Source organism: Microplitis mediator, chromosome 9, assembly GCF_029852145.1.
Source record: "Microplitis mediator isolate UGA2020A chromosome 9, iyMicMedi2.1, whole genome shotgun sequence".
Lineage (NCBI taxonomy): Eukaryota > Metazoa > Arthropoda > Insecta > Hymenoptera > Braconidae > Microplitis > Microplitis mediator.
Window position 1 is genome coordinate 10,042,902 of NC_079977.1, and position 13,136 is coordinate 10,056,037.

Here is a 13,136-nt window from a genome sequence, read left to right on the forward strand (position 1 = left end):
CAAAGCATTGTACGTACACACTCGTAGTTATAAATACGGGAGCCTCCGACTATGACCTTTAAAAACAAATTAGCTTGTAGTTAATTATAAAGTTATCAATTTTTATTTAAAATAACAATTTGAGTATTTTTCATCTTTAAAACAAAGTACTCGTTTAGAAAATCAACAAATCTACACGAGTATTTTTTCAAAATTAAAAAATTTTTGTTGTTTTTTTTTAAATCACAAAGTATTTTATTTGAAAATAGCGGGTAACGCTCAATTTCCAGAGTAAAAATTGAAAGCGTGAAAAATAAAAAAAATACTCGTCCAGATTTCGAAAAATTGTTTATAAAAATCAAAAAGTAAGGAGGTTTGTAAACATTTTGAAATAAAAAATAAGTAATCTTAAAATATAATTTCAAATTATACCTCAAGCATTTATTTTTTGATCTGTTTAAACAAATAGTCGTCTTGAAAATTGAAAAATCTACACGAGCATTTTTTTTAAATTTGAAAATTTATTATTTTTTCTAAAGTTATAAGAATTTTTTATATTTAAAATGACGGATGTCCGCTAACTTTAGGGTCATAAAAAAATTGAACTTTAGGTAAGATTTAAACGATTTAAACCAACTCTCGGGCCCATAACCTAATGATTAGTTCGGAGACTAATAGAATGAAAGTCACAAGTTTTACCAGATGGTTGTTTTATTCTGACTAACGAACTTAGAATAGTCAGGATATACAGTTGAGCTAAGTACTAGCATTAAACAAATATGGTAGATATATAGCAAATAGGGATTAGAAGATATAGGTGACTCATTGATTCCTACATCATTTACGTAAGAAATGAGTCATGAATAAGTTAGGTTTGACTCATTATTTCGCACATTTTTACGTAATATTATGATATAAAACTAATGACGTAAACATGACGTGAAAGTCATGTCTGTGTAACATCCTATGATGTCAATATGATATATAGCCAAGTCTGCAGACTTGAAAAAGCTGAAACTAATGGATTGCGCGCCCTTTTATAGACATGCTGACGCATAGTCCCACGTGACATTACCCTCGGGCGAGTATGTCCGGAGGCGCACGAACCAACTTCGTAACAAAGTTGAACGTATACGCTTCAAGGGTCTATCCCTTTTTTATACATAAATTAGTTTTTATATTTTAATTATTAGTTCGAAAACAAAATACGCTTAACTGGCCGATAGAGGGGTCACTTACCTTAAGTTATATATATCTATTAGCCTAATATCAATAGACCAAGTTTACACTAGTTTTAAGGAAGAAAACAGCTTATAATATGACAAAACAATGATAGCTTCATTTAACTCAGTTTTGCACCACTTTAATTAAAATATATTCTAATGTCATCAGTTTCTGGTCAACAAGCCTTTAACTTTGCGAATGGCTTCAATCCTTCGGGGCATAGACTCAACTAGGGTTTTACAATAGTCATGATGTATATTTGTCCATTCTTCTTGTACTCTTCTCCATAGATTTACATTCATTATAGGAGATGTATGATATTCTACATGTAGACGCCTATTTAAGTAAGACCACTGATTCTTTATGTGGATGAAGCCTGGACTCTGAGCTGGCCAATCGAGAAGTTGGAATGGTTGCATTTTAAGCCAGTTTTAGACAAGTTTAGCCAAGTGTTTGAGGTCACGGTCCTGATGAAAAAATATTTTATGTACAGGAGAAGGTACACTTTGTAACATGTTTGGTAAATTCTTTTCTAAAATACTCTTAAACATATTAAGTCATGCTACCTTCAATTGTGAGCAAAGTACCTGGTCCACCTGCTGTCATGCAGTCCCCAATCATTATAAATCCGCCTTCGTGCTCCACTGTCTCTTTTAAATGATTTGCTCTAAGAGAGGTACCTTTTTTCTTCCAAAAATAACTTTGACCGTTTGATAAATATCTATTTATTTCTGTCTTGTCGGACTATATAACTCTTTTTCAATCGTCCACTGTAAAATGTTTATATTTTTTTACAAAAGCTAAACGATCATTAATATTTTTCTTTGAAAGTGTAGGTTTCATTTTTTTTTTTTAATCGCTACGAAATAATTTTGTTTCAATATTCTTATAGCTGTCCTTTTCCTGATTATCTTCCCTAAATCACCATTTAACAGATTAGCCATGGAAGCAGTTGAGGCTTCTCCTGTTTGAATATATCACTCAAAACGTTGACGTTCGCGAGAAGATAATAATTTGGGTCGTTCTCTTTTACTTAGAATTCAATCAGAGCAATGTTTATTTCTAACTTTTCACACATAACTTTGGCTAACATTTAATTATTTAAAAATTTTCCATTTGGAGAGGTTAGATTTTAAGCATGATATGATTTTGTTTTCCAGTCGTTTTATTTTTTATTTCACTATTACGCCTTAATAAATAATTACAATTAACGAATTAAACTGAACTTCATAAGAAAGACACCTGTACAAGCTAAGAATTATTTGACTTCTTAGTACCCCAACAATGAAAATATAAATTTAAAAAAAATTTATTTCTACACGGAACTATTCGTAAAGTCTGTGTGTTCACAAATGAGGAGCCAAACTGAGTATGAACAATGCGAGTATTAGGATGGTGAGTTAGACAGAAAGTAAGTCTAATTCACATGCAATAAATGAAGCATCGAATGCCGTACTATAATTACTTAAACACATTTTATCTACCTTCAGTTTTGTAAATATAACAACATGACATAAAATAAAATATAAAAGTTGATTCAGTTTTGTTCATCAGTGTATATCTATCACTTCCCCATAGAGAACTAGTTTTAGGAAAATAAATTATCGATGAATAATTGTTTTATAATAGAATAGAAAAATAATATATTCCGCAACACATTCAGTGAAAATTAGCGCAGATTAAATTATGAATATATTGCATTTCAAACAATCAATTACAAGAAATCAGTATGTTTTTAATGAACATACCATCAATATACTAAAAAACCGCTTTTGTATTTACTTGAATCGATTTCTAGCATACATTAGAACGTCTAATCCTATATTAACTGTTGAACAAGAAATTGAATTTTCAATATTTTTGAAAACACTTTTTAAACTGATAATACTTGTCACTGAACGCGAAGAAGAAGATTTTATTTTAAACGAAATAGATACCATGAGTAGTTCAGTTATTTGTCATGTAATGCTTTACGAAAAATGTCGCCAATTTTTCAGACTTACATTAGAAATAAACGAAGTAAAACTCGAAAAAATAGATTGGTCACTTGATTCGTGGAGTAAGAATTACTGGAGTTTTCTGCATGCTTTATCAATTATTTTACAATATTGTTACGAAAAAAAATCAGCCAAGTCACTTCACAATTATTTAGCTGCGCTTCTGTTGAACTTTGACTTAGTATTACCTTGTAGTGATTGTAGATATAACTATAAGATTAAAAATCCATTAATAAATGTATCGCTACCCATCATTTATAGTGAGGATGCAATTTTCATGGTTTACAGTTTACACAATGATGTCCGCTCAGTAAGCGGCATTGACAAATATTCTTTTAATCAATTCCTTAATGATTGGAGTATTCAAATATCAGCTTCAAACGTATCGACATTGGATGCCAAATATGTACTATAATACACTAATGGAAAAAATTAAAGGATCAAAAAAAGATTCCAAATTTTTGGGCGATTTTCAACAGGCCCTAACTTTGAGAGAAATGGTCGTACAAGAAATAAAAAGAAAGGAAATTGTAGCTCCAAGTGTCTACTTTTTGGATTAGAACTTTAAAATTTTTTAGCGTTAGCAGTTTTTGAGTAACCTTAGAAAAACCAGCGACAAAAAAATTTTCAAATTTTTTTAATTTTTTTTTTTTTTTTTCTCCGGGCGTGGAAAAAATTATTTTTGCTTAACCACTATGAGGGTCAGATAACTTCATTATTCAGCTTTAATTTCTTTTTTTATGGACCTTGATACGTCCATTTCTCGCCGAGATATCGGTCTTCAAATGGAAAAGGATCCTTTTGTCTTTGATTATCGATATCTCAGAAACCAATGATCGCACAGAAAGTTCATGGTGGGTTTTAAAAACCTGAATAAATTCCCTTCAATGATTAGCCATTGCTTTTTCGAAAAAAAAAATTTTTCCTATCGTCACATGAATTTAAAAATGCCACAAAAAAGGGCTTTTTGTGGTTTTTTGGAAAATTAAGCGCTGAAACGAAAATATTGTGGAATCGATAATATTGACTGTGCATTTTACAGTTCAATATGTCCACAAAAACCCTGCAGGAAGCCAGATTAATCCAACCAGCCGTTTTTTTGTTTCACGCGATCAAATTTTAAAAAAAATTAAAGGATCACGTTTTTTGCTCTGAAAAGTTCATAATCTTTAACAAGATGAAAACAAACATTTCTTCGGAGCTTTGTCCACAATTTTATTGCAGACAGCGCTTAAATTTCCAAAAGAAAAAGAACTTTTTTTTTAATTTAATGACTGAGAGATTAGTAAAATCATGGAATGCAGCGACGTAAACGTGTTAAAAATTATTGGGTGTTGGTTTTGTAAATTTCCTGAAGTTATCCCAAAAAAAAATTAAAAAAAAAAAAAATTTTTTTTTAAGTTTTTGTTTCGAAAAAAACGTTTTTTCTTTTTTGGAAATTTAAGCACTGTCTGCAATAAAATTGTGGACAAAGCTCAGAAAAAATGTTTGTTTTCATCTTGTGAAAGATTATGAGCTTTTTAGAGCAAAAAACGTGATCCTTTAATTTTTTAAAAAATTTGATCGCGTGAAACAAAAAAACGGCTGGTTGGATTAATCTGGCTCTCTGCAGGGTTTTTGTGGCCATATTGAACTGTAAAATGCACAGTCAACATTATCGATTTCCACAATATTTTCGTTTCAGCTCTTAATTTTCCAAAAAACCACAAAAAGCCCTTTTTTAAATTTTTATTCATTTTTAAATTCATGTGACGATAGGAAAAAATTTTTTTTTTGAAAAAGCAATGGCTAATCGTTGAAGGGAATTTATTCAAGTTTTTAAAACCCACTATTAACTTTCTGTGCGATCATTGGTTTCTGAGATATCGATAATCAAAGACGAAAGGATCCTTTTCCATTTGAAAACCGATATCTCGACGAGAAGTGGACGTATCAAGGTCCATAAAAAAAGCAATTAAAGCTGAATAATGAAGTTATCCGACCTTCATAGTGGTTAAGCAAAAATAATTTTTTCCACGCCCGGAGACCAAAAAAAAAAAATTTTTTTAATTTGAAAATTTTTTTGTCACTGGTTTTTCTAAGATTACTCAAAAACTGCTAACGCTAAAAAGTTTTAAAGTTCTAATCCAAAAAGTAGACACTTGGAGCTACAATTTTCTTTTTTTTTATTTCTTGTACGACCATTTCTCTCAAAGTTACGGCCTGTTGAAAATCGCCCAAAAATTTGGAATTTTTTTTTGACCTTTAATTTTTTCATTAGTGTATAATATTTTCAGTTATTACATTCTCATGGGACAAAGTTTCTATCAGACTTGATATCGGATATTTTACAAGTGAAAAACTTTTTATTTTAATTAACATTGAATTAGATTAATATAATAGAGCTAACTAATAACCGGCTACTTTCAATGCTCATCCATTTTTATCGAGGCTGATTTCTTACGCGCTTCAATTTTGCACGCTTCACAACGTGAAGCGTTTGAGGTAGTGCATTACTCTCAACATGTCCAACTCAAGCAATTTTTAAAATATACGTTTGTTCATAAGAAAAACTCGTCCTAAGTTCCTGATTACTGTATTAGTGCAACACAGATATGTCATTCACCCACTTGGGTGCAAAAAATGAAAAAAAGTAAGGACTTCTGATAAGGATGCAGAGTGGTTTGATGTTATTCAAAAAAAAATTTAGATAGAAATAAAAAAATTTTTTTTTTTTTTCATCATGCTGTACCTCCAAAATTATAGTAGCTATAAATCGGTAAAAATTCTGAGGAGTATCTGCTAGTATAAGGATAAAGTATACAGAGTTTCAAATTTTTTGAACAATTACTTTGGCTGGAATAAAAAATTAATCGTTCAATGCCAAAAACCCCATGTTATTCAAATGGGAAACTTACATCGCTATGCGGCATGGGTAAAAATTGAGATAGAGACTTGAAACTTTGAGGATATTTTTTCTTAGTTATTTCGAACCACATTAGGCTCTGGGAACATAAAAATTCAAAAATATCCAAAATGAGGACCACCCTTAGATATATATATGTAGCGTTGCTACTAGGAGACGCGATCGATAAAATTCGACAGTTTCCGTCGAACATCTATTTATTCATTTATCCATCTCTACCAGATTGGTGGGAACAATAAGTAATAGACCGTGGGATTGCATACACGCATCCAGGCTTCTTTCTTTTCTGTATACTTACAATCACTGTGTTACTTTCGTTTATTTAAATAAAACATTTGTTTAAATTAATTAGTTGGTTTTAATAATTTATATTATCACCTCAACCACTAAATTGGTGACCCCGACGTGATCTCTTTTGTAGAGAAGCGTCGAACACAAGTGTTACAAAGTTTATAAAATTTCGTGAGTTCTCGCATAATTTTTTGCCGCGAATATTTTGTTGCGTTGCTGATTAGTCAGCGAGACCGTGATTTTTCATTCACAGTTATTTTTGTGTGAATTTATTTATTAATTAGCGCAGTGAATTTTTTATCATTGTGCAGTTTTTTATATTTTATCACCGCTGGTGCATTGCGGGGCATCTTATGGACGTTATGCCGAATCAGGGTTGATTCAAGGGACCTTTAGTGCGAATCGAATAGTGATAAAAGTTTTTGCGCGCTGAAAATAAAATTGCCTATTTCGTGCAGTGTCGCGTCAAATTTTCCGGTAGCTACGTCATCGGAAATAGTTTCGAGGATTAAGCAAGAAAGTCAGCCAAACATTCTTGAGTGACAAGTCATCGCTGGATACGGAGTAAAATTAAAATAATATAATTTTACGTGCAGGTGATATCATTATTTGAAATATTATTTTTATATTTTATATTTCAAAATGTACGCATCCATCGCAGAGGAACTCGCTGCTTTGCGTAAGCAACTTATAACGTATACCGTTTTTCAATTCGCGACGGAGACGCGAATAAATTCGGTAAATCGTATGCGGTCACCCACGTGTATACAAAATTATAAATTATAAATAACAAATGTATGACTCAAAATAATAATAGTTAAATATTCGTAAATAATAATATTGAACAATAAATAAAATAAAAGTGTGCCTGAACCAGCTTCCCAGGCTGGGTTAGTGCACGAGGGCGCCAGCCCGTTCTTACAAAACGGACGAAAATAATACCAAATCAGGGGAGAGATCGCGGGACCAAATTTCGAGGGAGAATGTATGCACCAAGCGGAAATATGACCAAATAAATATAATAAATAAAAATTATAGAGAATAATTATCACTAAAATATATCCAGGAAATAAACAAATAAATGTTGGCTATCACTGGAATTTTTTTTCTATATTATTTAATCCAAATATATTTATAAATATAAATCCAATAACTTTTACAATACCAAATAAGATTTACTATACATTAATTCATCCCAATAAATTTCAACAAATTACAATATGCTCATTATAGCCAAACAATAATAATAAAAATCAAATTAATTAAATTATCTACTGGGAAATTCCAATTATAAATTACAAATTTTACTGATTATACTCAATATAAATAAAAATACTAATTTCTTTCTTTATTTTATATTATTTACTCTGAGGAAAGAAAGACGTGGGAACTCAAAATATTTTTGGCAACACTGGGTTGCATACCATCAAATTATAAAATAAATTTTACCCAGTGAAATAATATTTAAAATACTATGGTAAGACAAGGAGTCATATACGCTATCCTTGTCTATAATCCATTAAGGAATTTATTGGACGCGTCTTACGCACGTATACCAAACTCTGGGACAAACGCCGAATATATTCAGCTTATTATTATAAATAATAACTCAGGTTCAATTATTGACCACTCAAATATCGCGATCAACTTTACCGAGGGTCCAGCGATAGCCGATGCAACAAATGATAATACAGATGACTTACCGGCGTTGTTAGTAATTTACTTCTTGAGTTTTAAATAACAATAAAAATATATAAACTGTATACTTTTAATTCAATATAACAAAATTAATTATCACCAAATTAACTTTCTTCATTAATTAATTATCATTTTACGGCAACTGGGCCAGAACAAATTTTACTTGAAATCTCCGACGATAACACGTCCTACCTTTACAATAGCCCGGTCCTCTCTGATTATTTTTCGCGTCGGTTTTCCGAGGGATGGGTATCACTCACGTGTTATCCCCTCTAATGACCTCGGACTCGAAATTATCAATTAAAATAAAATGTTTAAACATATTACCCGACCAGAGTTATATGATAATAATAAATTAAATAATATTATTCATCAATATTCATAAACATAATAATAATTAACCCTTTAAACAATAAAATAATAAGTATTTCAGTGCACCACGTGGCGGGAGGTACGTATTGATTTATATCCCCACCATATCGACGTACTCTCCCTTCGGTCAATATTTTTGTACAATACATACGCGTACGTGTGCTACGAGCTGAAATGAAAATATCGATTAAGTACATGAAATTCAAAATAATTATCAAAACATAAACACAATGAAAAATAATTTCAATAACAATCATAATTAAATCATAATCAAATAATTAATCACAATAATATAAATAGTTATGTAATAACATATTATAATAAATAAATGCGCTTTAATAGCTAGGAGGTGTTGTTAAAATCACGGCGAAATGGGAAATCGCGTGCAGTGATTCACGTTTGAATCGCTACGTGACAAACTTGCACTGTTGACTGCCGAGCATAGCGAAATACTTGCTCAGGAGCAACTTCCAAATACACGATCCAGAGCATACCAACACCGTCGTCCTTGGAAAGTTAAAAAATTCGACTATTGCTGATATCATTTCGAGCATGATAAAATGCCCGATCATGCGCACCCGGCTGTAAATGGCAGGGAAATGCCAATGAGAATCACTAGTGGTGGAGAGTGATTCTCAATCGATTCCACGCCGATTATTTATTAAAGATCGAGTCACTGGGACCGAGTTTCTCGTGGACACTGGCTCTGATTTATCAGTTTTTCCTCGCGGCTCGATGAAATCGCAAACAACTCCCATAGGTTATCAGCTTTATGCCACAAACGGCACGATTATCGAAACCTATGGTTTACCATCACAAACACTGAATCTCGGACTGCGTCAAGATTTCACGAGGAATTTCATTGTTGCCGATGTCACCAAACCGATACGTGGGGCTGATTTTTTGAGTCATTATGATTTGCTAGTCGACCTCAAACGCAAATGCTTATGCGACGGCATTGCAGGTTTGACATCATCCAGTTATTTCCACGCAACAACAGCATTGGACAAAGTCAAGGCTGTGGATGGTGATTCCATTTATTTGAAAATGCTTCGTGAGTTCGCCGATATCACACGACCTGATCCATCCGGCAATAAGAAAAGGAAACATTTATTGGTGCATCATATTCGTACAACACCCGGTCCACCTGTTTCTAGCAAAGCTCGTCGCTTATCGCCGGACAAATTAAAAATTGCTCAAGACGAGTTCCGTAAAATGATTGAGCAAGGCATTTGTCGGTCATCGCAGGGTGCTTGGTCATCGCCATTACACATGGTCCAGAAAAAGAACGGTAGATGGAGCCCATGGGGCGATTATTGCCCATTAAATGACCGTAGTCTTATCGATAAATATGCGCTTCGATATATGGATGATTTTGCTGCGAATTTACATGGTAAACGAATCTTTTCTGTCATTGATTTTACCAAAGCTTTCCTCCAACTTCGAGTAGCTCCAGAAGATGTCGAGAAAACAGCTATTATCACTCCGTTTGGCTCATTTGAGTTTTCATACATGACTTTTGGACTCAGAAATGCAGCACAGACGTTCCAGAGATTTATCGACGAAATCACTCGTGATCTGGATTTCGTATTTCCACATATCGACGAGGTACTAGTCGCATCCAAAGACGAAGAGGAGCATTTAAAACACCTCAAGATATCATTTCAATGTCTTCGTGATTATGGACTAGTAATAAACGTTCCGAAGTGACAGCTAGGCAAAACGAAGTTAAATTCCTCGGTTATTTAATCAACGAACACGGCATTAAACCATTGCTGGAAAAAGTTGAGGCTATCGTTAATCTCCAACCTCTAAAAACCGTTAAAGCACTTCGTGGATTCCTCGGCACAATTAATTTCTACAGAAAGTTCATTAAGATCGCTGCAGAAATTTTAGCGCCGCTAAAGAAAGTACTGGAAGGACCGAAAATCAAAGGATCGCATCCTGTCAACTGGACAACCGATTTGCAAATCGCTTTTGATGCCGCTAAACGATCTCTCGCTGATGCAACACTTCTCGTGCATCCAAGAACCGACGTGGATTGGGCAGTTTTTACCGATGCATCAAAAATCGGGATCGGTGCCGTCCTCCAGCAACGCTTAAACAACGACTGGCAGCTGCTGGCTTTCTTTAGCCGGAAATTACAGCCGTCGATCCAAAAATTGTCGACTTATGATCAAGAACTACACGCGATCTACGAAGCCGTGAGACATTTCCAGCATATTTTCGAAGGCCGACACGTAACGATCTACACAGATCACAAACCGCTTCAACACGCATTTAACCAACGTACGGAGAGAGCTTCACCATGGCAATTCCGCCGTTTGGATTTTATCGGTCAATTTACGACTGACATTAGACATGTGTCGGGCAACGACAATATTGTCGCTGACACACTGTCACTAGTCGAAGCAGTGTCTACTGCCATTGCATCAGAAGAACTTGCCGATGCACAAAAGCAAGATCTCGAGCTTCAACAACTGCTGCAACAGACAACCGCGTTGCAGCTTTGACGAATCAATTTTGACAACGGTTTAGCATTGTACTGTGACATTGCGTCAGGTACGGTGCGACCATACGTTCCAGGACCGCTGAGAAGGAAAGTGTTTGATTCACTACACACGCTCGCTCACCCTAGAATCAAAGGAACATTGAAAATGATCTCCAAACGTTATGTCTGGCCGTCAATTAATAAAGATTGCCGTGAATGGGCGAAATCTTGCATCGACTGTCAGAAGAATAAAATTCAGAGACACGTGTCATCGCCGATCGCCAGTTTTGAACCTCCAACTGAACGATTCGAGCACATACGCATCGACTTAGTGTCTTTAATAACATTAAGAGGCTTTAACCAGTGTTTAACGATCATCGACCGATTCACGAGGTTTCCTGAGGCTGTCCCGTTATCTAATGGAACCGCAGAAATTATAGCACATGCACTATCGCTGCACTGGATATCACGCCACAGAGTACCGAAACGCATTACTTCGGACCAAGGTCCGCAATTCGAATCGTCGTTATTCCAATCGTTGATGAAAATGTACGGAATAAAACACCTACATTCCACGCCGTATCACCCGCAAGCCAACGGTCTCGTTGAACGTTTACATCGTCAGCTGAAATCAACACTTTTGTGACACTAAGAGTCATGGTATGACGCATTACCAGCCGTTTTGCTCGGCTTACGCGCTGCCTGGAAAGACGACATACAGCCGACACCGGCTGAATTAGTGTACGGTGAGCCAATTCGTTTACCTGGTGAGTTACTCACTCCCAGTAACAAAAATTCACCTCATAATAACATTAACACATTAAAACGTCATTTTAATTCATTGGCACCGGCCAAAATGTCGCGTCACGGCAAGCATTCTGTTTTCTGTTTCAGTCTAAGAGAATCGGATGACAACAACCCACATGCTCAACCCGACGACAACAGCCGACAATAGCCGAGGGACGGATTGTGAATGATTCCCGCCAGCGGAAATTTCTGAAGTTGACGATAGCGAGAGCTAGACGATAGCGAGTTAGCCTGCAGGACGACTAAAACATCCGAACGAACGGGCCAATGTCCACGAACAGTCGTAGCAAGAGTTTGTGCCGTAAATAGTATACTTGCACGACTGTCGGATTACTAAAACCGGATTAACAGCAAGTACTCGAGGGGCCAAATCGACTGGGTCATTTGGGATAGAGCTCGGCTTTAGGCGGTTTCAAAGCGCCGCCAAGTGTGGAAGCCCTAAACTAAGAGCCACCTAGAGAGGAGAGAAACAGACGACGCCATTCTGGATCGTACCTTGTAGTCACGTACACGTGTTTCATTTGATTGAGTTAAATTTATTTACGGGTGCTTATTCGATCGAAATAATCAATACATCGATAAATAATAACTGTGCCGAGATTCCGGTTTTTGATTTAGTCGTCTGTACGTGACGCAATTAATTGTATTTCACGTAAATAATTGTCGTGAGACATTGAGACGGAGGAATTTTCCTACGACATTGACACCGGTGCTTTATTTTCTGCGTGCGGATATACTCAAATGACATCATATCAATTAACTGAGGTCATCGACGCAGTTCCGTGATCGGACAGGCCGATTACTTTGCTCAACCTTCGGTGGACACGTCGCACTTGCTGGGATATTGACACGCCGACCCTGGCCCGACATTTTCTTGGATCATCGACCAAGTGGAGATGAATCGACCAAACTTCGAGACCATCTACCGGTGAGCGAGTCAAACTAATTTATTTCGAGACATAACTCGAATTGACTTACATTAATTAAAATAATTAAATTATATAATTGATCAGGGGCTTGTTGTGATCCGTCTATTCGATTTATCTCCACTGGTACAACTTAGAATCTAGGATTTTAAGGTAATTCGTTACATTGCTGTGCCACATTGATCGTTTGTGACCGAATTTCTTTTTTTATGTTATTATTGTTTTTTTTTTTGTTTTTCTTTTATTTGTACTGCGTATTTTGAGTCTTGTTATTTAGGTTTCTTCTTTTACTATTACCGAATCCGGATACTTATAATTATTAGTATTTTTTTTGTTCTTGTTATTGCACAGATAACATTCCGACTTGATTCGATTTACGAACGTCACATTACCGACGGTGGCGGATGTCAACTAAATTGACATCACGTTGCCGCCAAGTTGTGAGT

The 13,136-nt window shown here is 35.0% G+C and overlaps 1 protein-coding gene across 1 annotated transcript; it reads left to right on the forward strand.

Annotated features, from left to right (window-relative positions):
* Positions 1 to 2,819: 2,819 nt before the first annotated feature.
* On the forward strand, positions 2,820 to 3,812 carry LOC130675201 (uncharacterized). Its single transcript, XM_057480743.1, has one exon. It carries the CDS (start codon positions 2,890 to 2,892, stop codon positions 3,613 to 3,615), a length of 726 nt encoding a protein of 241 aa, XP_057336726.1. The 5' UTR covers positions 2,820 to 2,889; the 3' UTR covers positions 3,616 to 3,812.
* Positions 3,813 to 13,136: the final 9,324 nt, after the last annotated feature.

What these genes read in the sequence shown, in the direction of transcription:
- LOC130675201 (XM_057480743.1), top strand. Translation starts at nt 2,890, where the DNA reads ATGAATATATTGCATTTCAAACAATCAATTACAAGAAATCAGTATGTT.